Below are 25,492 nucleotides of genomic sequence, written 5' to 3' on the forward strand. Positions count from 1 at the left end.
GCTCCAGAAGTTCTCAGCCTATAGTGAAGTAGGTAGCACAGGAAAAGGTTCTGAGCCTGGAAGTTTAGGTGAGCAGGACCTTGGATTCTGAGCCAGAGGGAAGAGTGAGGTCAAAGGGGGCGGGGCTTCAGAGGTATATGTGAGATGAATAGGAAAGGATGAGTTCTAGGTTTTGAGCTAAAGGGAAAGAAGATCTGGAATATGGTGGGGTCAGGCTGAAGGAGATTTCTGAGCAGGAATGGGTTAGGTTAGATGGAGAATCTGATGGGGTCAAAGTTTCTGAAAGGGGAGGGAAATGGCAGAATTGAGTGTAGGTGAGTGGGGAGAAAGGATTATAAGGATGTGCATGAGAAAGGGGTTAATTGATGAAAGAGGGTTTTGATCCTGTAAGGTGCTGAAAGTGCAGTATATTCTTTGGAGCTTTGCTGGATCAGAACTAGAGTGTCCAGATCCAGCCAGGAGCCTGACTAAATTGGTGGTGTGCAGACAGGAGGAAGATAGATCAGGAGGTAAGAGCTAGACTGGAGGAGGGAGAGGAAGGCTGGGACTAGTCAAAAACAGCAAAATGAGCTAATGCTGTTTTCTCCTACTCCTGCCCTCTGCTGTAACTGTGTCCATGCTTTTCATTTTGACAGTGACAGATGATTGGAGAGGGAAAACAATCTTTTTCTTCCCATTTTCCTATTAATCTGTCATTCCCAGCCCAAATCTTCCCCTGACTTCCTTGAAAATTTAGTCAATCTGCAGGGAGAGCATAAAGTGTGGTAGGGTGCTGTGGCAGAAAAGTCAGGGAACTATGGTAAGTACTTGGGGCACCAGCTACCACCGTCTGTATGTTGGCTAGTCATCTCATATATTGCTAAACTTGAACTATAAACTGTAGTTGATAAATCTACATGACAGATCAAAACACACCTGAGAGACCTTCAAATTATCAACTATTACAGCTCTTTGATTACTTTGGAATCTGCTGATACAAGCTCAAGGCCATCTCTGCAACTGTCCAGATTAAGTCTCTCAAGTTTTTTTTACAGAGATATCAGTCAGAATGAAGACATAATAGTTTCTATCCAGAAATGGTTAATTAATAGCTTGCCTAGGTTATTTAAGTTCAATTAAGTAAATTGGTGCCCCTGATCTGTATAAAAAGTGGCTGTTTGATTTGTCATTTGCATCACTCTCAGCCTTTAAAGTGTACCAAGCTACTCTTTTTCCACTGTAATTTGAAAAGTTCACTGTAACTTCCTGAAATGTTAGCAGCATCTTTGATCTGGGGAATAGTGATGATACTATGCTGTTGTTTTTGGTTTATTCTGGGACTAAGAAGGAGGTAAGGTTTCTTTTTAAACATATCCCAACTCTAATTTCTGTAAAAAGATAGTATGTATATAGCTGAGACAAAACTAGTCTGAACATTGACAGATGGATATGTAAAGAATAACAACGGTGATGTTCGTGTTTGTTCTTTGAAATCTTTATATTCTAATGGCATTTTTTGTGCACGTAAATTAAAAAAAAAAAAAACCAAGCAGGCTATGCAGATCTATAGTCATGACTAACAGAAGATAGAGATACAAAGAAAGGAGGAATCCATTTGTAAATGAGGTTATCATCATTTGGAACATTAAGGATCTGATTTTTCAGAAGTGCTTAGTATGTGCAGCTTCTGTTGAAATCAACGGGATTTGCAGGTGCTCGGTATTTTTGTGAAATCAGATCCTACATGTTTGTGCTTCTGATGTACAGATGACTGTTTTATCCCTCATACCTTTTTCATTTTCTTTTCTGTATCAATGTAGTTTACTCTGGACTGCAGCCATATTGAATGACTTTTAATGCTAGTTATCATTTGTCTTGTTTACTGTATTGAGTAAATACTCTCAAGTCTTTATCCTATTGGCATGTGCTCTGTACAGAAACAAAGAAATTCATGAATATATTTACTATAAAAAGTTACTTGTCTTTGACTTGTCTTTTGCATCACTCTCTGGTTTTAAAGTGTACCATACTGTTAGCTACTCCTTTCCACTTGAAACTCCTGAAATTTCACTCAGATTGCCTGAAATGTTAGCAGCGTCTTTGATCTGGGGAACAGTGATCTTCTGTAAGTTGTAATACTTTGGCTTCATCTTGGTTGTTGGGTTTAGTGTACAGGCGCTGGGCAGTACAGTGACCTATGCTATACAGGTTAGATTAGGAGGTGATTGTAGCAGGATGATCTGTAGCCTTTAAGGGCCTGCAGAGTTAGGGAGCAGCAGGCTGTGGCTTAAAGAGAAGCCCAGCAGGCAGCTTTTGGGAACCAGCTGATCCAGCTCGGAATCAGATCCAGTCATTAGCTGCCGCTTAGCTAGATCAGCTAGTTCCCAACACAGGCTTGCTGGGCTTCTCCTTAAGCTACAGCCTGCTGCTCCCTAGCTCTGCAGGTGCTTAAAGGCGCAGACCGCCCTACTACAACGGTCTGGAGGTCCCTTCTGACTTTAATCTCTTTGACATGTATTATTTAAAGGTTATTAGTGACTTACTGTGGGTGTCCATATCCAGGAATATAGTTATTTGGATCCCAGTTCAACAAAGCACCTGAACACATGCTTAATTTTAAGCATGTGCTTAAGTGCTTTGTTGAAATGGGGCCTGTGGGCAAAACTCGCATTGATTTCAATTGTGCAGAATCAGACCCAAGTGGGACATGCAAACAACAATACTGTAATACTCTTTCTTTGGTGGGTTCAAAGGCCTCAGCATTCAGTGTGCTAGAGAATTGTGCAAGCCAAAGACCGACCAAATAAATAAAGTAATCCCATCTTCATGTCTCTGGAAGTCCAAATGATGCTTGTCCATCCATCTTCTATTCCTCCTTTCTTTCTGTCCATTAGAACTGTTAATAATATGTTTTTTATACAGTCTTAATTGAGTGTGTATTTGAGGTAATGTTATTGATTTTAGAATTTGCAGAGCAATTAAGGGCCCAATCCTGAGCAACTAAGGGGCTGATTCTTGCAAAGTGCCATGCATCCTCAACTCCCAAGGGGCATTGAGGTAGTGAACAAGTCCCAGCATCAGGCTCTAGAGCAGAGGTGGGCAAACTACAGCCTGCGAGCCACATCTGGCCCGCGGGACCGTCCTGCCTGGCCCCTGAGCTCCCGGCCAGGGAGACTAGCCCCCAGCCCCTCCCCTGCTGTCCTCCCTCCCCCTCAGCGCATCATGCCGCCAGCACTCTGGCCCGCCGCTCCTGCTGGGCAGCACGGCAGTGTGGCTGGCTCTGGCATGGTAAGGGGGTGGGGGTCCTGGGGGGCAGTCAGGGGACAGGGAGCAGGGGACGGTCAGGGAAAGGGGGAAGGGGGGGGTTGGATAGGCGTGGGAGTCCTGGGGGGCCTGTTAGGGGGCGGGGGCGTGGATAGAGGGCGGGGCAGTCAGGGGACAGGGAGAAGGGGCGGTTGGATAGGGGGTGGGGTCCCAGGGGGCGGGTAGGGGCGGTCAGGGGACAAAGAGGAGGGGGGTTGGATGGGTCGGGGGTTCTGAGGGGGGCAGTTAGGGAGCAGGGGCCAGGTTGTTTGGGGAGGCACAGCCTTCTCTACCCAGCCCTCCATATAGTTTTGCAACCTCAATGTGGCCCTCGGGCCAAAAAGTTTGCCCACCCCTGCTCTAGAGGGGCTGAACCTGCACTACTGAAGGAGCTTTGCCATCGACTTCAGCTGGAACAGGGTCAGGCCCTAGGTGCTTAGGGCTCTATCCTGTTCCCGATAAAGTCAATAAGAGCTGGGCCAATGACTTTAATGAGAGCAAGTGTGGATTATTACTAACAGAAACTACAAACCAGAAATTCTGGACCTCATTCTGCACAGCATTACTTACGTGAGGATCACTTATTTATTTGAATAATCCCAAAGGACTATTTGCATGTTATAAGGAAGAGAATGGCAATTATTTTTCACAACACATTTTCAAAAAAGTGGTTGTCTTTAAACTTTCCCATGAAAATTTTGTATAGTTTCCACTGAAGAGTTGAAAACCAAACACTTTTCATATTCAAAACCCACGTACAGCAACCATTTTGGTTTTCAGTATAAACTTTTAGTATCCCAAAAATGAATCTCAATTTGTTTGTTTTTTAACACAGATTTTTTTATTTTTCTTTTCTTTTCTTTTTTTTTTTTTTTTTACACAAATTTTTCAGGTTTCAATTTCTTGTTGAAAAACAGGGGAGTTTCTACCAAAAGTGAAACGTTTCCTGAATATTTTCATTTGTTTCAAAAAACATTTTTTGGGGGGCCAGCTCTCTATACTCAGCTCAGGATGGGTTGGTAAGATTGGGCCCTATAGAAGGTTACCTACAAGTCAGAAATATCAGCAGACAGGTTGTCAGGAAAAAGCAAATAAAGTGACAGGAAACAAACAAAAACCTAGTAACCAAAAGATAAACCAAATGTCCTTTTCATCATGCCATGAAAACTGCCAATCTAGGGCTCTGGCGGACTGTCCTGAGTAATCAGCTCAGGTAGCAGAGCTCCTGCACTGAGCAAGCTTTCCACAGGTCCTGAAAAGTACTGGGATGGGCTTGCAATGAATAGAACATTTCATTTTAAATGGTGAAAAAGAACCTACCCAAATGTAAAAAATAAAAGCTAGAGTGATATAGCTTCAGTTCAAAGTACATTTTTTGTTGTTCTTGGATTCTAATAAGGCTTCTGTAGGCTGTTTAAGGTCATTCTTTCTAAGATACTATAGACCTCATCATGGATTTGTTATGAAACGGAGGGCAATTTCCTATCAACACTGATAGAAACTGAATGTTCTAAATAGACCGGTATCACAGTCTTATTTAGCTGGCTGAGCTGAAGGACAGGTCTTAATTTATAACCTTAATTTGTAACATTTGTTTGTAATTTGTAGGCGTCCAGGTGAGCCGCCAGTGGAAAACGGGCTACTTCCATATCTGGGCTGCGCTTTGCAATTTGGTGCCAACCCTCTTGAATTTCTCAAAGCAAGACAAAAGAAATATGGGCACATTTTCACTTGCAAAGTGGCTGGAAAATATGTTCATTTTCTCACTGACCCTTTTTCATACCATTCAGTGATACTCCAAGGAAGGCATTTGGACTGGAAAAAGTTCCACTTTGCTGCTTCTGCAAAGGTACTGCTTTAAAATGACAGTAGTATTTTAACATTTTAATATTTAATATGAAAAATATCAACATGGTCAAGTCAGATTGTACCTAGTTAATCTATATGTGACTTTTCAGTATGTCTGCTTGTCTGAAAGATAGTTTGTCTCCTGGCTCAAATCTACCAACAATGTGTAATACTAGAGCAAAAGTACAGCACAAGATGGTTTGCACTATTGTGAATTTATATTGAATTGACTAATTTTAAAAACAAATTACTACTTGTGAAAGATGCCAGATTAGCGGTCCTGGAAACTGAAATCCTCTATATATCCACAGAGCAGGTCTGGCATAGACTCCCATCAGTACGAGTTTCTTCCCATTAGCCTAGCATTGTTCTTCAGTCAGTAGTGGGAAGGGTCACCTCTAGAAGTCTCATTCAGGCCATTCAAACCTTGGCCTTTCTGCCAACAGAATAACAGTTATGGTGTCGGCTGTGTAATGTAGAAGCCTGTGTCCTAGAATCTAAATTCTAGATTAATCCACACACACATTTCACTGAGGACCTCAAACAACACTTAGATAGTAATGGTCACTACTGATTTATCCGTTTATTTGCCCTGCAGTGACATCCTGAGAAGCAAATATACATCTATAAAATAGAATGTGTCTTTACAAATCAGTTTAATCCTACCTCAGACCACAAACACTAAAATGCCTTAATCATAACTCAAGCTACGTCTACACTGCAGCTGGACATCCGTGGCTGGCCCATGCCAGCTGACTTGGGCTCACGGGGCTCGGGCTAAATGTATGGGTGGCAGGTATAAGAGGCTTGGGGAGACTAAGCCTCCCCAAATGGGGCAAGAAATGATGGATGCGGCACACCTCCCTTTGGAGTCAGGCTGGCCAGCCGCCTTTGGAGCACCCCTGCTGGAAGCTCCCAAAAAGTAGGGGGGGCCACTGGTGCCTGGATGTGGCCCTTCCCGTACTCTGCCCCAAGGCCCCGTTCCTACTTGGCCTTTCCCCCCATAGCCAGACCCACGCTGCACATCTTCCCCCTGAGGCCCCCCCCTCACTCCGCCTCTCCCTGTCCCCACTCAGTCTCTTCTCCCAAAGCCCCTGCCTGCCACTTGCTTCTCTCTGCCCCTGTTGCTTGCCCCTAAGGCCGGGGGGGGCAGAAAGGAGTAGGTGGAGAAGAGTGAGTGGTGGACGGGGTGACCTTGGGAGAAGGGGTGGAGAGGGACAAGCAGCGGGGGCTTCAGGGGAAGGGCCTTGGGAGAGGGGGCAGAGAGGAGCAAGCAGTGAGTAGGCGGGGGTCCTCGGGAGAGGGAGTGGAGAGGAGCAAGTGTCGGGCAGGGGGTCCTCAGGGGAGGAAGTGGAGAAGAGCAAGAGGTGGGCAGGGGGATCCTGTGGAGAGGGACAAGCAGCGGGCGGGGGGGGGGGGGGGGTCTCGGGGGAAGGGGCCTCGGAAGAGGGGACAGAGAGGAGCAATCAGTGAGTAGGTGGGGGGGCCTCGAGAGTGGGGGCAGAGAGGAGCAAGCGGCAGGCAGGGGGCCTCAGGAGAGGGGCCCTTTGGGGAGGGGGGGCAGAGAAGAATGAGCAGGGGGGCTTTGGGAGAGGGGGCGGAGAGGAGGAGTGGCAGGTGCAGGGCCCTCGGGGGAAGAGACAGAGTGAAGATGCGAAGAGGCAGAGTGGGGGCGAAATCTTGGGTAGGGTGACCAGATAGCAAGTGTGAAAAATCAGATCAGAGGGTGGGGGTAATAGGTGCATATATAAGACAACACCCCAAATATTGGGAGTGTCCCTATAAAATCGGGACATCTGGTCACCCTAGCCTTGGGGGGAGGAGGCTGAGCAGGGGCAGAGCCTCAGGCCACAGCTCAGGCACCGGTGCCCCCGCCCAGTTGTGAGCTGGAGCCAGTTAGCAGGAACCAGTTGTTAAATTTAGAAGCCCTTTTAGAACCAGTTGTCCCACTTCTAAATTTAACAACCGTCCAAAAGTGGCGCCTTTTGCTCCAGGGCTGAAGCACCCACTGGGAAAATTTGGTGGGTGCAGAGCCGCTTGCTTCTCAGCCCTCGCAGGCTTCCCGCGCGAACAGCTGATTCGCGGGAAACTGGGGGGCGGAGAAGCAGAGCAGAGCGGCGCGTTCAGGGGAGGAGGCAGAGCGGAGGTGAGCTGGGGCTGGGCACAGGGCGGGGAGCTGCTGGTGGGGGCTCTGCACCCACCAAATTTTCCCAGTGGGTGCCTAAGGCTCCACTTTTGGCCAATTATCACTTTACAGATTTGACAGTTCTTACTATATGTCTGTGTTAAATTATGAAGATGACATCTTGGCTATGATTTCCCTTGTAAATTATTATTTACCAAGGTTGTGGTGATCCTCATTTATCTTTCATACAATTTATTTGGTGGCAGGCTTTTGGACATGGCAGTATTGACCCACGTGATGGAAACACCACTGAAAATATGCATCAGACTTTCATTAGAACCCTGCAAGGCAATGCCCTGAATTCCCTCATTGAAGCTATGATGAAAAACCTACAATATGTCATGCTGCAATCAAGTACATCTAAACTGCATTCCAACAACTGGGTAACAGATGGGCTGTATGCATTCTGTTGCCGGGTGATGTTTGAATCTGGCTTTTTAACGCTTTTTGGTACAGAGTTTAATTCAACCCAAGACCAGAATCTATCTCAGCAGGAAACTCAGAGAGCACTTATTCTAAATGCTCTTGAAAACTTCAAGGAATTTGATAAAATCTTCCCAGTCCTTGTCGCAGGCATGCCTATCCATGTGTTCAAGAGTGCCCACAACGCACGGGAGAAGCTGGCAGAGGCTCTGCTCCATGAGAACCTCAGAAAAAGGAGCAACATCTCTGAGCTCATCACTCTCCGTATGTTCTTAAATGACACTCTGTCGACTTTTGATGATAAGGAAAAAGCAAAAACCCACCTGGCTGTACTATGGGCTTCACAAGCTAACACAATACCCGCTACTTTCTGGAGCTTGTTCTATCTTATTAGGTAAGTAGCAGTGTTTGCAGTTTCTAAAGGAAAATAACTTCTTGACTTTGTTGCCACTCAGAAATTGTCTCAGCATTAAGGGCCAAATTCTGCCCTTGGATGAATGTCAAATCTAGGTCCCACTGACGACAATGGCAAAACTCCTCTAGACTTCTGCGGGCCCAGGATTTTGTCCTGCATGAGTCAGACTTCCACAGAAACCTTTCTCATGCTGCCCAGGGAAGGAGATGGTCCCACATAGGGTTTTTCTATATTAGAGAAATTTACTAAAAATGTCTTGTCCAATGCTGTGAGCCCTGGTATAGAGAAGACTCCTGCAGCCACAGATGCTTTTAATGCTATGTTAATTAAACCTTCAAAGCAAATCCTAAACAACACAGTATTAAAAACACCAGTGCCTGTGGAAGCCTTGATTACGCTAGGGCTCCCAACATTAGGTCCAGTGGGACATTTTTAGATCATTGCCCTAGAATCGACAAGGTTTTATTGCACACTTTTCTTTATCTGCCCACCTGTTGGATTCACAGATATATATTGGCTGCTTTACAGGAAAAGAAAATGTGGCTTCTGCGGAGCTTATGTTGATGTAGCACTGTTGAAGTTAATGGAGCCACACCAATTTGCACCATCTGAGGATCTGACCCATAGGTCCTGATTCTTCACTCTGCTACTCTCTTTTCACTCTGGTGTAACTCCACTGCATTCAAATCCCCTACATGTCTTAAAAAAACCCTCAAGCTAAATTTCTAAATCTGTACTTTTCAATATGAGACTTTACATCGCCTGCCTACATTTCTGTGATAAATTGACATAACATTAAAAAACACCATACCTACCTGCATTAATGATGATGATTGAGATTTAGATAGCACATTTCATTCAAAAATCCATAAGTGGTCTATTAACTTTACAAACATGATCCTGAAGTCCTTGGGCACGCCCATTGATTTCCATGGAAGTTCTGTGCCCCCCAAGGACTTTGGGATTAGAACCTGTAGATCTGTTTAAAATCATGTTCTCCATTACTAACATCTGCCATATCTGTATGGAAGACCAGAAAGTGAAGGATACATTATTTAATTTAAACTACGGGGAGACTTTTTTTTGGTAGGCAGAATGTAATTGTCCAACTGGATATAAGCCAGGACAGCTGATAATGTGAATGTGATCTAGATTTTTAGATGCAATGGGGCTATCTCCTAATCTAGGATTGATCACTATATTCCTTATTCTTGGCATTGCTTAACAGAGATGTCATTATTTAACAGCATTATACACATTAATTTGGTCTTGCTCAAAATTGGATACTGAACAAAATCTTTGAAGACCTTTTCAGTGTTTTGAACAACCAGGATTTTGCCAATAAAATAAGTATACTTATATTTTTTTCTAGGTTCTTACGTAGCTTTTTTGTTATACCAGGTTACATCCATGGATTAACAAACTACACTGTAGACAGGAAAAAATGAATATCGTATTTAACAGCAAACCTTTTGTACATTCCTTAAGTTACAAGTAAGAAATATTTTTGTTTCTGGCATATTGATTTTAGGAGCCCAGAAGCAATGAAAGCAGCTACTGAAGAGGTGCAAAAAACACTGGAAAATGCTGGTGAAAAGATCAATTTAGATGGCAAATGTATCTCCTTGAATCGAAAACAACTGGATAATATGCCAGTATTAGGTATGGTCACCACATGTAACAGTACCAGGAACACCCACTTTCAGATATTTTTCTATCTATAGTCAATAAAAACACTTCCTATGAAATGCTAAATGACTAGCCAACAGCAGGATAATAATGCTACACTGTATCCTTAGTTAGCAAAGGCCACACTTCTCAGCAGTCCTCATGTCTGTGGTGTGGAGATTATCAGAATTTTGAAAGGAATCCCATTTTTCCCATGTAATTTCATGTATGAGTAATGCTTAAGTACTATGTCATGCAGCACCAATGATCTATAGGTAAGTCAAAGTAAGGTTGTATTTTGTTTTTGTTAAAGGACTAAGATCAAAAAGAAGGATCTTACCATATTTGGAGTTGAAACTAATGCTTGAGGAATGTTAAACAATGAATTTCTAACAACACGGCTAAAAGCATTATTATGATGATTCATATTTTTTAAATATGGGTAACATTTTCAAAAGCACCCAAGTGACTAAGTGATTTGGGAGTGAGCGCCTCAGGCCCCTGTTAATGTCAATGGAAGTTAGGACCCTAAGTAACTGTGAGGATCTGGGCCTTACAGCTTTTGAAATTGTTGCCCTATAGTTACTGGTGGGGGGAGGTTCAATGTACTTTTTTTTTTTTTTTTTAAATCATTTTTTTTTTTTTTTTGTCAATATCATTCTCCTCCCTTGAGCACTAAGGTTTAGGAAGATACTGCCACACTATTCTGATTTTTTTTTTTTTCTTCACATCTTTCTCCAGCATCTTTATTCCATTCCACATCTCAGTGCAGGATCATTTCCCAGTCTCAAATGTTTTGTGCCTCCAGTTTCTAATGTTTCCCTGGGAGGAAAGTGGAATGTCCTCCCAAGATGATCCGCACAGTGGGTTACCTCTGCACAGATCTCGCCGCTCCCTAGTAGGGCAAAGAGGTGTCTGCCACCTCTGCTGCAGCATCCTCCCATCCCCACAATCCTCCAGGGGAGTAGGAGCCCACAGCTGGAGAGTGGTTGGGTAGGGGAGAGCTGAAGGTAGGGCTAGGAGCTGTGTATTGAGGGACCTGCAATTTCAGGTGGTGGAAATGATTTTTTTTTTTTTTTCCACAATGGTGAGGCAAATCCCTCTGAGGAACAATTTTAGGGGGAGGCCACAAAGGGATCTTGTCTGTTTTCTCCCTATCCAGCCCCTTTTCTTGTTTGTTTCCTTGGGAAGAGTGATCCAGGTCACAGTTTTCGTTTTTTCATATCAAATTGACTTTTAAACACTTGAAATTAGAATGATAAACAAAAATACATCTGTAAACTAGGGTCCTTGATTTCAAAAGGGAAAACTTTAAAATATTAAGAGAATTAGTTAGGCAAGTTGACTGGACTGAAGAACTTGGAAGGCTTGGAGTTACTTTAAGACAAAGTTGCAGGAACTATCTGGAGTCCGCATCTTAGCTCTATTCATTTTAGCAGTTTCCTTCTCTCCATAATATTGCATGTTATAGAAGATTACAGGCAATTTAAACTGTGCAGCCTTCCCAAGGGGATACATAGATTCTTTTCATATTAATAATTTTCTTTTGCTCTCTCTACAGATAGTATTATCAAGGAAGCAATGAGGTTGTCCAGTGCATCCATGACTGTCAGAGTGGCTAAGGAGGATTTCACCTTGCACTTGGATAATGATTCCTACAACATCCGCAAAGATGACATTGTAGCTCTTTATCCTCAGCTGCTGCACTTTGATCCAGACATCTATGCTAATCCCTTGGTGAGTGATTACAGTGACATACAAACTTCCTGTTCCAGGAGATGTTAACTGCCTGTTAACAAGGCATCTAGCGTCAGTGCCCCAGTGGTTGGTGCTTCACTCTGCCACACAGGTCCTGGATTTATGCATGGGAACTCCCTGAACAGGCAGGGGTTGGGAGCGCAGTGGAGGCAGCAGAATCAGCCCTGGCCTCTTCCATCGCTCTGCAGAGAATTCTTTGGCTGAGCAAAAAAGTAGCGTTGATAGGTTTAAAGGCAGCTCCCTTCAGCCTTCCTCAGCCGGGAAGTGGTGGTGTTTCAAGAGAGGACAAGAGAAGGGGAAGTCCTTAAGGACATACAGTGGTGATGCAGGAAGTGGCACAAAGTCTTCCAGTTTGGACATATGTACAAAAAGCTAGATTGTAGCTGTTCTGTGTGTGGGTCAGTAAAAGGCAAGGAGAGGTGCAAAAAGCTTTCCAATACTGATGCCCCTGCACAGGGGCGGGTATTCTGCTACCCCAAGTGGAAGAGGTGCTCAGGGTAAGGGGCCTTGCAGAGGCTAAACTCTCCAAAAAGGATTTGGAGGACAGGATGCATGGCCAGCCACAGAGAAGGAGCATACTGTGCATTGGCTGCTCTTCCCAGGAGGCATTGTGTCGGTGCAGTTGAACATCCTTCCCTCCCTGCATAATCTGGCTCTAATAGACATTAAACTTTCGTTACAGACATTCAAGTATGATCGCTATCTCGATGAGAATAGAAAAGAAAAGACTATCTTCTATCGCAACGGTCACAAGTTAAGATATTACTACATGCCATTTGGATCAGGAATAGCAAAATGTCCTGGAAGATTATTTGCTGTCCACGAAATCAAACAGTTTTTGACTTTGGTACTTTCATACTTTGAAATCGAGCTTCTTGACAGCAATGTGCCGTGTCCTTCTTTAGACCAATCCCGAGCAGGGCTGGGTATTTTACAACCAACTAATGACATTCATTTCAAGTACAGATTAAAATGTCTGTGAATATATAAAACATTTTACCTATAGGAAAAAAAATCAGTATCAAGATTATCACTGATCTAAAAACTCCAAACAGATTACACCATAATGCTAATGCATTGCAATGTGAATAGCACACAGTGCTGGTAGGGATTACGGAAATGGTTGTTTTTCCTTCCACCAGGCTTTTCATATGCAAATTGAGATTTTTGTACTGGGGAATCCGGCATACATTTTCTTTTCTGCCAGCAAACACAACTTCTTCCTGTGAACGGAATAAGAATATTGCCCTCTGAGTTAAATAATTTCCCCATATTTGCTTGTAAACAAATTTTTGCCATTTTCACAGATGAAAGGTCTTATTTTTTTCATTATTGTAACATTTTTGTTGTATAATGGAATAATGCTTTATGTTTTCATGGAAAAACTAGCACAGTTTTTGAGGAAAACCTACAAATGTTTCACGTTTTAGTGAAACTGCACCAACTTGTACTATATTCCTGGTGTGAGAATCTTTTCACAAAACTCTAACCACATGGGTGTGAATCTAATTGACTAAGGGAGATGCTTCTCTCAGTTGTCTGCTCTTTCGTCATTTTTCAACAGTCCAATGTCATAAAGCTCAGCCATGATTCCTTTCTCTATTCCATACAATTCTATTCATTTCAGTGTTCCAAACTGGGCATTTAACATCATACAAGACCAACTAAATTTGGATTGATTTTCTTAGGGAAATTTCTTCAGGGTAGAAGAGGTGGTTTTGTTGTCATCTGTCAATGAAAAAAACAAATGAGAATCTAATCTACAGTTGGTTTTTCCCCATTCCTTGCATGTTTTCAGGGATTGAAGGTCTGATCTTGCAAACCTTACTCATGACAGTAACCCCTGTCCAGGAAGAGATCACATAAAGAGCTCTTAGCCATTTCTAAACTGCATATACAGCCAAAAATTCCATTGCAACTTATAAGAGTTATTCCTAAATTAGGAATTTGGGATTGAGCCCTAAATCTGCTTTAGATTTGCCATCTGCTTCCCTTCTCAGTAGCCTTTATTTTAAATATTCCTGGACAAAGAAAAAGAAAAGGTTCTGCTATTTGTAATTATTTATTACCCATATTTTGTCTTCTAATTTTATTTACTCACTTTTCATTTTCAAAAGAGAAAATGACACTCTATCACTTCATGTCTGTCTTAGCGTTTTAACTGTTATGTACAATGTAAATACAGTTTAATTTCTTATTGTAGCTGATATGGTTGTAACCTTAAAATATGGATTATTTTCACAGTTTTGTCAATCATATTTATGTATAATCCATTTACCATACATTGCTGCTCCCACCTAAAGTGTGTTAGAAGTACAGTAGTATGCTACTCATACACAGCATGGAAGGCCTTGCTGCCTTTACAGTATGGCTCCTTTCCTCTTAAAAAAGTTCTTTTTAAAAATCAATGTTGGTGGAGGTGGTGGGATATGGTATGCAGCATATTCTTCCACTATGAAAAGTAGTAACTAGTAGAATGAAAACACAAAACAATGGGGAAAGACTATGAAAACACTTCCTCTACTGTTTTAAACATATTTATTGATAAATTAATTTTGCATTACTTTTACTTTATTCCAGGTTCCCTGGAACATTTCAGCCTCCATCTTCCTTCTCCTATCCCCTTTAATTTAGCTGCCTTTTCAGCAGCACTTTGTGGCCTAACATCTACTTTCAGTTCACTTTGTATTTTGAAAACTAACTTGGAAGTGTTAAACAGTTGCTAATGTTGACCTCTATCACCATCTTCCACAGAGATACCTATGGGAAGGAGAACATATGAACAAATTCTCTCCCAGAATTCCATGGGGACAGGTGCAGGGTCTGCATCTTGTGGAATGGGTATTGATTTTTAGCCCCAAACTCTGCTGATTGTGAGGAATCCACAAGAGGCACAAAGACCTATGTTAGCTCTGAGGACCTAGTAACTTTTCCTCTCCCATTGCTTCCTGGCAGTGCAGCTCCACTTGAGACAGCTAGCGGGCTTTCCCCCTGACCATGTCTGCCCCTCTTAAAGGTGCTTCACACTGTACAGAGGGTGTGTGCATTCAAGTAGCACAGCCCCAGAGTCTATTATCTTTTCTGGATAATGTCTATGGGTAACATCCATGGGAGGATGATGAAAGGGGTGAAAGTAAGGCGGTACAGGCTGGTACAGTGTACCGGTAAAAAGTGTCTGCCAGTACCGGCCCCAACTGCCTTACTTTAACGTCGCTGCTGCTTTTGCGCCCCCATCAGCGGCCCCTCCTGTAGCAAAGGAACCTGCTTAAAGCACTGCCATGGCAGTGCTTTATTGTCACTGCCCCTTTTGCCACCCCAGGCTGCCAACAGAGGCAGGGGACAAAAGGAACAGCTGCCCCGGGGCCTGCGATTTAAAAGGGCCCAGAGCCCTGGGCCCTTTTAAATCGCTGCTGGAGCCCCGGGTGGCATGGGCCAGGCAGCCTGGAAGGGCTGACCCCAGCCCCGTCCCTTCTGCCCAAGGCCCCACCTCTTTCAGGGGTGGGACAGAGCTGGCCCCTATACCGGTAAGTTTTCAATTTTACTTTCACCCCTGGGTGATGCACCCTTTCCCCCAGTCTTTCAACTTCTTCTCCAACTTGCCAGTTCCCACTACCTCTCTCCTCCTTCTAGGTAGCTGACCCAATAAACAGTCCTGCCTAGGGTTTGAGGAAGGGGATTGGGTGTGGTGCCACAGAGGCAACCAACCGCCCCATACATACTGCACAGTAGCACTTTACATAACAGTTCAGTTATAAGCAATCTAGCCATCCCGTACCTCAGGGCTGGCTCTTAAATCCTCCTACTAGTGCTTCTCTAGCACTTAAGAGCGCTCATGTGCCCCATTTAGGGAGTGATGCAAAGCTCCCTGAGGCCAATGGAAAGATGCCCATTGCTTTCAGTGAGCTTTGGATAGATCCTTAACAAGCTGAATACACCAGAGACAACCTACATACGCAAATTGGCACTGTAGTAGCAGCAGCTTGGTCGTCAAGGAAAATGAACATCACTTGAATAAAGCATTGTAAAGATCATGTTAAACGTACTATTAATGAACTAGAGTATGTTTGATACCGATTCAAATGCTAAAATTGCTGTTGCTCCCTATTATTAAAAATCTAGATGGAAAAAGTGCTTCCTTGCAACTTTCAGATGCCCTCCAACATTTGGTGATGGAAATAAGCTGAATTGTACTTTAAAAAAATATATCGTTCCAATTAAAATAGTTGTAAATATGTGATTTCTGTGTGTGTTTGTGTGTGTGTGTGGTTTTTATTTATACAGTTGTGAGTTGGGCTAAACCTTGCTGTCATGGGTCACGCATAACCACTGCCCTTGAAGACAGCTGCAAAGTAAAAACCCCTTCAGCTAATACAAAAGCATACGTGAGTTTACTCAGGAAATTTGAACCATGTTGGTGTAAGCAGTGTCAGGACGAGCTCCACCCTGACATCTGGTGGTGAGATGTGGCAAGTTGTGGAAAAGAACTTTAGGGGCTGATCTCATTTGCATAGGCACACCCACCCTGCCTAGAATGAGGCCATAGCTGCCCAAATGGTCACTTTGGCTGCTGTGGGATCCCCAGTGTCTCTGTTATTGGGGCAGGAAGAATAAATTGTTATTACCCTGATTATGGGAACTGTGCTTGGAACTGTACTTGGCCTTTTGTGATGATGGAGGGACTCACCATCAACTAAGCAGCACTCGCTAGACAAGGGTCATGGGTTCCAAAACTCTGTGAATTGAGAGAGGCTGGGGATAAGTATTAATACTTAGTGGCATGGGCCCCTGGGTGAGGGCCTTACATGCTAATTGCACTTCCTTCTCTCTCTACTGTGGAATATCAGAGCTAATTTTGATTCCATTAGGAGTCTAGTTACAGGCTGCTGAGCTCAGTTTGGGCTAATGGTGCACCAGCACTGAGGCTCCCCTACTAGAAGCTGAATTCACCTAAGAGCTGAAATTACTGACAGTTGTGTTAAGTAGTGGGGGAGCCTGAAGATATATTGTGGAGCAGTTTGTGGGATGGCTGGAGTGCCTTGTGGACCGGCTGGTGGAGCAGTTCATAGGATGGTGGGAGCTGCTTGTGGGGAGCGCAGCGGAGCGAAGCAGTTCATGGGGCGGCTGGCGGAGCGGAGCTGAGCGAAGGCCTATGGAGTTGTGGGGCGGTCAGCTTCAGATCATGTAAGGTGCCCCTTACCTCTCTTTTCCCCACCCCCATCTCCACCCAGGTTGGGAGGTAAAGCTCTGCAGATAAACTTTCGAACTCTGGGGCTGCCCTGACCAGGGACAGAGACTTTTGGGTCATTGGACTTTTGGGACTTTGGGTGATTTTGGGTTGCTGGACTCAAGAACCAAAGGGAAAGGGCATGCCCCAATTTACTTGGGGTGAGTTTTTTGCTCATGGGTTGTGTTACGAATCCTGTTGGTGGTGTTTCCCCAACATAATGCCACATTGTTTCTCTCTGTTATCAAAAGGCTTTTTGCTATACTCAGACTATGTGCTTTTTGAGAGGGGAAGTATTGCCTCTTGGAGGCGCCCAGTGGGTGTGGTATATATTTGTCCCAGGTCACTGGGTGGGGGCTCGAGCCGGTTTGCATTGTGTTATTGGAATGAATCCCCTAGATATTGAACCCGGCCCTTGTTGCTGCCAACTCTGACGGGCAGAAGGGTTACATTGGCAAAGGGCATTACATTGTTTGAGTAAGGGGTGTGTAGGTGCAGGGGTGTGTGTGTGTGGGGGGGTTGTTTGGATAAAGGGGGAAGGGGTAAAGAGCAAGACAGAGTGAGAAGCGGAAAGAAAGCCAAGCTGGCACAGCCTGGAAGCACAGCACGTGGCCCTGGGAGAAGCCTAGAGAGAGACTTTTGGTTGGGATGCTGGCTGAAAAAGGCCTGGACCTGTAAGCAAGGACACTGTCTCCCATTGTTCAATTCCTCCTTGTTCAGGCAAATGGGGCTTTGTAATTCTTTGCAAGTAAACAAAACTGCATCAAAGAAATGCCTGACTCTCATCAGTTTTTCCTCCTATCTGGAACAACTCACAGCACCACAATTTGGGCTCCCCACTCGGGTCCAAAGTGGTAACAATACTGTATATTAGATAACTTTGCTCTAAAAATGAGTCCTCATAACACACAAAGCATTGAATGAAGAGAAGGCCTTGAGCGTAAAAGGAATTATATTAAATCCAGATCCCATGTAGAATGAATCTATGCTGGCATTGGGGCTGAAATGGTTGAGGAGGCATAAATGCAGCTAGCGCTCCCAAGACATTTAGAAGCTGTGGCCTTGCAGTCTTCTCTCTTGTCACTGTATCCATGAACTTTGTTTTAAAAATGAGGTTGTTAAATAAAATTCTAGCCTGAGACTAAATCTTGAGGGTTCTCAAAAGGACTCAGCTGTTCTGGCCAACACTATTTTAAAAAGGTCTATTTTGTTGAATTATATTGTTATTCATGGCACAATGAGGGAGGTGCTGGTCACTAAGCGCCCCCCCCCTCCCCCCTTGGTTCAGGGCTGGTGCTGGAAATATGGGCAGGTTGCACCCCTGTCAAGATGGAAGAATGGTTGGGCCAAATTTGGGAGGCACTGTGACCCTATGCACCATGTTGCAATGACACTGACTCAAATTTGGCCCAGCCACTTCCCCCCCCCCCCTTCGCATTATGACAGAGCAACATCTGGGCCAAATAATAGTGGGGCTGCAACCACGTGCAACAGCTTGGCCCCTCCCACTTTTGCAATCTTTCTGGTGTCCATGAGCACCCAGCACCCTGAGAGAAGTGGAGCAGGGGGCATTCCCAGTTCCCAGGAGGGTGGGAGGATTGGATCTGGGCTTTTGGTACCTCCTGGGGAAGTGGAGATGAAGAAGGAGATGGGGTCTGGGGCTCTCAGAACTGCTGGCCCCTGGTGGGGATGGTGCTTTTCAGCTTGACTGCCCCTCTGGGTAAGGGCTTGGGATTAGGTGTAGCGGGGAGAGCTCAGAGCTGGGTGTGAGGCAATGTGGAGGGTAGAATGCAGGCCTGGGTATGGGGCAGCAGGAGGAGAGTGTGTGCAGAATTGGATGCAGGGGAAAGAGTGCAGGTCTGGGTACAGAGGCTGTGGGGGCGGGGAGGGAGTGTGCAGGAGGAGAGAGCTTGGGGCTAGTTGCAAGGCAGAGGAGGGAGAGCTCTGGGTTCCCTCCTTAGACAAATGCTTGTTGTGTGGCTGGTGTGATTCGTATTTCCATAGCACTTGCCTCTTCAAAGTGCAGTTCAAACGTTAACCAGCTCACCCTACTAAAAGTCTGGCTGCATCTCTCAATCACAGCAGACCAGCCAGCCCTCAAGCCTCCTCTGAACAAACAGGGCACCTCCTTAGCACAGTCCAACTTCCCTTATCTCTTGCCCTGTTGTAGGGAGGACCAATGCCCTGCTACCTACTTCATTGTCTGCAAAGGTAAAATGTCAGCCCTGCGCCTTCTCTTCAGATATACCTCACATTTTGATCCACCTCTCTCAGGCTTCTTCTTGTGTCCTTTCTCCTTTATTTATACTCCTCTTTGCCCTCTTCCTTTCTCCGTCCCTCCTTCAGTTTTCCTTCTCTTAAACCCCTCTCTCCCTATCTCAGACTCCCACTTTTAGGCTTCAGCTGAGGGCCACACTCCGCAGGGGACAATATTGATGCTGTGAGGCTGAGTGCTGTTTGTACGAGCCTCCTAGCCAGCAGGTACAGTCAGGGCTCTCTGTGCCAGAGGCTCTCCTGCTCAGTTCAAAGGGAACATGGAGGGTGCATAGGAGAGGACAATGCCTGTGGCACAGAGAATGTTGTACTCTGCCAGCTGAGGAAAGAGAAGAAAAATCTGCCTGACTTCTGCCCAATGCAGTAACAGCACAGTTTGGCAAAAAAATTGAACTTTTGTCCTAGAAGAACTGGAAATCAACAAACAGAGGGAAATGGGATGGGTTGTGGTTTGAGGTCCTACAAATCAGCCCAGAGACACTGCTGTGGCAGAAGCAGATAGTGTCCCACAGTGCTCTTGTGCAGTAGCTAGAAAATTTTCTGGGTCAGCTAGGTAGGACTGTACAAACTGCACTACACCTGATCAGAGAATATTAATGGACTGGGCTGATCGATCACGGGTTTGACCGGAAACCAGATCTACCCTGATTTCAGGTCCTAGCTAATTTTTTCTCACCACACCTTTCAGAACCTTCCCCTGCCAATCTTTCCTGTAAATTATTTTGTAAATCCTCAGTCTAACTTTCTAAATTCATTGCTTTCAGTGTTCCACTATTGCCATACGAAAGAAGAAGAGGTGGATTATAACTTTAGTCAGGATGTCCTGAAACACATTTATAATCGGTCTCCACATATTATATATCCTGGAATTTAGTTCATAATTATACCTTCTTCCTTCCACACGTACTTTTATTCTGTGTTCCGAAACAACAATATTATCCAGATGCTATTTTATAAAATTTCCGCACATAGATTGCTTTAGAACTTAATCGCTATTTGAATGTCTTTGCATTTTGCCTGTATTGTTCACAAATAGTTTTACATATGCAAAGCAAAAGTAGAAATCTCAGTTTGTATTAATATAAAATGCTAAACCTTAGGATAGTCTCAGACTATAAATAGCTCCTTCAGGAGAAGATGAAGGAGACTTTCACTTAATTTAAAAAAGTCCATAACTCACTCATGATACATGCTTGACTTAAACCTGTAAAAGCAAGGACACTCATAGATAATGCCGAGCTTCCAGGCTGACAACATGGCCTCAGCTGACTCCTTGCTACCATGGGATTACAATAAATAGGATTTATAATATAACACACTGGTCTGATGCCATTGAAATACTGGTAAGTTCCCCTTCATCATGTATGCCTCCAGACTACTTCTGAAAGGCAATCTCTGTTCTCAATTCATGTAATATAGCTGTCCCTCATAATACAAGTATGGATTTACATATTGTAAAATGCTGTTGAAGTATAATTGAGCATGCACAGCCACCAGCTTGTATATAATAATAACTCAAAAGTTTTATAATTAAAAGCTTTCACAAAAGAGACCAAGCATGGAAGAGTCCAAAAGGATCAAGCACAAAGTGAAAAAAGAACATTTTTTTAAAAAAGATGATGCAGTTTTTGAACATTAAATCTACAGCAGAGAAGCATCAGCCAGAAATGCACAAGGATCCACACAACCAGATAATTACATCTGAAGGGATCTCTTTTCAGGATCAGGGCCCTGTGTTGCATGCTGTATAGCTTATGAACATACAGTGCTCTTATACTCTTTTGAGTCATCATAATCACTGAGCACTTTTCATCTTCAAAATGCTTTTCAGACATTAAATTTTTGTAATTAATGTTTATTATTTATTTATAGGACAGTAGCACTCAAAATGTGCTCTGCAATCATAGAGTAAGACACAGGTGAGATTCTTCAGAAGCACCTAATAGAGCTAGACCTAGATCCTCAAAGGTATTTACACACTTAACTCCCTTTGACGTCAAGAACAATTTCAGTAGCCAAACAGAGAACACCTGCAAAGTGTATTTTATATTTGATACATATAAAAACTTGGGCTATTGGTACTTCATATTTACCCACCCTCAATCTTCATTGGGACTACTCGTGTGATGAAAGAGATGCATATGTGTGTTTAAAGGATTAGGGCCTCAGGTAAAAACCAGTATTATTAATATATCGATGTAAATAGATTAGCTGTGATGGATACTTTCAAGCAATCATTTTATATGTAGACTGTGAAATGGTGCAGTAGTTTAAATATGCAGATAATGCTAGTAGAATGGAGACTTCTTAGCAGCAGATGGTATACAGTGAGACTCACATTTTCAAAAATAGCCTCTAACGTTGGGTGTTTCTCTTTCTGGGTGCCACACTTAGGACACCTGTTGCTTGATTTTCACATATTCTCAGCAGTCACAACTCCAGTTGGAAGCTGTAGGTGTTTGGCATCTCTTTAACTCAGCCTCCTTTTATGGTGCAGAAGGCACTCAAAATTAAAGGCCACTTCTGAAAATTTGTTCCTAAGTTTTCTAAGGGTATATCTACACTGCAATGTAAGCCCAGAGTTTGAACTCAAGCTAAACCCTTTTCTGTCTACAACTAAATCGCACTAACCCAGGGCTCGGGCCCAGGACCACAAGGGGGTGAAAGGTCTGAGCCTGAGTCAAGCCAGGACTGAGGGTTCAAGATGTATTGCATTGCAGTGTAGACACAGCCCCACTGGCCTTGTGCTCTAGGAATCCATCAAAAGTATCCCACAATCCCATGGAATGACGTTTTTCCCCTCTGGCCAGCCAAGTTTGATGGACAGTCAAGTTTTCCCACACACAGCATGATGAACAAGAGCCAGAGTGGCCACTTTTAGGGAGGGCACTAGGAAGTGGGGGACATGGGTGGTTGAACTTGAGCCTGCATAATACAGTGTAGACTCTGGATCCCCAGGTTGGGACCCAGGATTCAACAAATACTAACCTGGGGTTACAAATGAGCGTAGACATTCAAGTCCTAGCTTAACAAACCTGAGGTCTGCTTCCTCGAGTTCTACTAACTCTGGGCTTACATTGTAGTGTAGACATACTCTGAGGGTCAGTTTGAAGCTTGAAGCCATAGTTATTAGTTCTGCTTCATACTCAGTCAGGAAATAAGATTTTTCTTGATGAGGAAAAGATAATTTGCCACAGATTTCTCCATAAACATCACAGAAAAGAACGCTGGAGATGTGGCTAAAATTGACAAGATTAACAGAATTGAGACTTTTTTTTTTTTTTTTACCAAGGGCCTAACAATAACTTGTCAGAGGTATGGTGGCATGTTGTCCTCCTTCATGGACATGTCAACTGTTTCCACCAGTAAAGGACCAAATGCTTTTATCTAGCTTTAACTAGCCATGAAGGACATGTCTTCATATTACAAATTGTAACTTCAGGTTTGCCAAGTGAAATTGGCCAAAACGCAGTGAGAAAAGCATCATATTTGCCCCTGCTCTGAAATATTACTGACACCACAGAACCAGCCAATCTGTTCCAAATCCAATGAATCATATCTATGCAGTAGATAGAAGCTTTTCACAATGAACAAAACTCCACTCTGTATCTGAGTGGAGGCAGACTGAGTTGACCATATTCCCATCACCTGGAATGGTTCCTTGGATCCAGACTTCACGGTCACCGTATCGGAGGAAAGGAAGACTTACATCACAGCCACAGTATAAGACTTCACAAATGTTTCATGCCATGATCCAGTGGGATCGGAGCATTTTTTCTGCTGATAACCCTCCAGGCTTCTCCATGCCTGGCTCACTTTTTGCACTTCATTAGAATCCTGTAATAGTAACCACTAAATACACACACCTGTCTCATGACAGAGATATTTAGCTTTGGAGGACTGAACCAAGTCACGTGACTGGGACCAGGAAATAAAGTTTCTTATAGATTCATGGATTCAAAGGCCAGAAGGGACCCGTGTGATCATCTAGTCTGACTTCCTGTACAACACAGGACATAGAACTTCCCCCAAATAATTCCTAGAACATAGCTTTTAGAAAAACATACAACCTTGATTTAAAAATTGTTAGTGATGGAGAATCCACCACAACCCTTGGTAAATTGTTCCAATGGTTAATTATTCTCACCATTAACAATTTATGCCTTATTTCCAGTCTGAATTTGTCTAGCTTCAACTTCTAGACATTGGATTGTGTTTTACCTTTCTCTGCTACATTAAAGACACTGTTATCAAATATTTGCTCCCCAAGTAGATACTTATAGACTATAATCAAGTCACCTCTTAACCTTCTCTTTGTTAAGCGAAATAGATTGAGCTCCTGGAGTCTCAATCTGGAGAACAGGAGTACTTGTGGCACCACCATCCTGGCCACTATGGATGTAGAAGCCCTCTACACCAACATTCCACACAAAGATGGACTACAAGCCGTCAGGAACAGTATCCCCGGTAATGTCACAGCTAACCTGGTGGCTGAACTTTGTGACTTTGTCCTCACCCACAACTATTCCACATTCAAGTCAGTGGCACTTCTATGGGTACCCGCATGGCCGCACAGTATGCCAACATTTTTATGGCTGACTTAGAACAACGCTTCCTTAGCTCTCGTCTCCTAACGCCCCCTACTCTACTTGCGCTACACTGATGACATCTTCATCATCTGGACCCATGGAAAAGAAGCCACTGAGGAATTCCACCCATGATTTCAACAATTTCCATCCCACCATCAACCTCAGCCTAGACCAATCATAGAATCATAGAATATCAGGGTTGGAAGGGACCTCAGGAGGTCATCTAGTCCAACCCCCTGCTCAAAGCAGGACCAATCCCCAATCAAATCATCCCAGCCAAGGCTTTGTCAAGCCTGACCTTAAAAACTTCCAAGGAAGGAGATTCTACCACCTCCCTAGGTAATGCATTCCAGTGTTTCACCCTCCTAGTGAAAAAGTTTTTCCTAATATCCAACCTAAACCTCCCCCACTGCAACTTGAGACCATTACTCCTTGTCCTGTCCTCTTCTACCACTGAGAATAGTCTAGAACCATCCTCTCTGGAACCACCTCTCAGGTAGTTGAAAGCAGCTATCAAATCCCCCCTCATTCTTCTCTTCTGCAGACTAAAAATCCCAGTTCCCTCAGCCTCTCCTCATAAGTCATGTGTTCCAGACCCCTAATCATTTTTGTTGCCCGTCGCTGGACTCTCTCCAATTTATCCACGTCCTTCTTGTAGTGTGGGGCCCAAAACTGGACACAGTACTCCAGATGAGGCCTCACCAATGTCGAATAGAGGGGAACGATCACGTCCCTTGATCTGCTAGCTATGCCCCTACTTATACATCCCAAAATGCCATTGGCCTTCTTGGCAACAAAGGCACACTGCTGACTCATATCCAGCTTCTCGTCCACTGTAATCCACACAAGCCATCCATTTCCTGGACACTACTGTGCTAATAAGCAATGGTCACATAAACACCACCCTATACCGGAAACCTACTGACCGGTATACTTACCTACATGCCTCCAGCTTCCATCCAGGACACACCACACAATCCATTGTCTACAGCCAAGCTCTACGATACAACCGCATTTGCTCCAACCCCTCAGACAGAGACAAACACCTACAAGATCTCTATCAAGCATTCTTAAAACTACAATACCCACCTGCTGAAGTGAAGAAACAGATTGACAGAGCCAGAAGAGTACCCAGAAGTCATCTACTACAGGACAGGCCCAACAAAGAAAATAACAGAATGCCACTAGCTGTCACCTTCAGCCCCCAACTAAAACCTCTCCAGCGCATCATCAAAGATTTATAACCTATCCTGAAAAATGATCCCTCACTCTCACAGATCTTGGGAGACAGACCAGTCCTCGCTTACAGACAGCCCCCCCAACCTGAAGCAAATATTCTCCAGCAACCACACACCAGACAACAAAAACACTAACCCAGGAACCTATCCTTGCAACAAAGCCCTATGCCAACTCTGTCCACATATTTATTCAAGTGACACCATCATAGGACCTTATCATATTAGCCATGTCATCAGGGGCTCAATCACCTGCACATCTACCAATGTGATAATGCCATCAAGTGCCAGCAATGCCCCTCTGCCATGTACATTGGCCAAACCGGACAGTCTCTACGCAAGAGAATAAATGGACACAAATCTGACATCAGGAATCATAACATTCAAAAACCAGTAGGAGAACACTTTCTAACCATCAGAGGAGTGAAGTTTTGGAATAGCCTTCCAAAGGAAGCAGTGGGGGAAAAGATCTATCTGGCTTTAAGATTAAACTCGATAAGTTTATGGAGGAGATGGTATGATGGGATAACATGGTTTTGGTAATTAAGTATTCATGGTAAATAGGCCCAATGGCCTGTGATGGGATATTAG

The 25,492-nt window shown here is 43.9% G+C and overlaps 1 protein-coding gene across 1 annotated transcript; it reads left to right on the top strand.

The window, feature by feature from the left end:
• The first annotated feature begins 1,126 nt into the window (after positions 1–1,126).
• Positions 1,127–15,177, top strand: LOC102939127 (cytochrome P450 7A1). Its single transcript, XM_037891610.2, has 6 exons — positions 1,127–1,330; positions 4,891–5,131; positions 7,522–8,132; positions 9,685–9,815; positions 11,383–11,558; positions 12,262–15,177. The coding sequence occupies exons 1-6, from the start codon at positions 1,251–1,253 to the stop codon at positions 12,559–12,561; spliced, it is 1,539 nt and encodes a 512-aa protein (XP_037747538.1). The 5' UTR covers positions 1,127–1,250; the 3' UTR covers positions 12,562–15,177.
• The last annotated feature ends 10,315 nt before the right edge of the window (positions 15,178–25,492 follow it).

The sequence above is a fragment of the Chelonia mydas genome, chromosome 2, assembly GCF_015237465.2.
Source record: "Chelonia mydas isolate rCheMyd1 chromosome 2, rCheMyd1.pri.v2, whole genome shotgun sequence".
NCBI lineage: Eukaryota > Metazoa > Chordata > Testudines > Cheloniidae > Chelonia > Chelonia mydas.

Bases quoted from the DNA above. Each gene is read 5' to 3' on its own strand.
- LOC102939127 (XM_037891610.2), top strand. From the start codon at position 1,251: ATGTTAGCAGCATCTTTGATCTGGGGAATAGTGATGATACTATGCTGT. The intron at 9,816-11,382 runs GTATGGTCACCA...CTCTCTCTACAG, and splicing joins GGATAATATGCCAGTATTAG to ATAGTATTATCAAGGAAGCA. The intron at 11,559-12,261 runs GTGAGTGATTAC...CTTTCGTTACAG, and splicing joins ACATCTATGCTAATCCCTTG to ACATTCAAGTATGATCGCTA.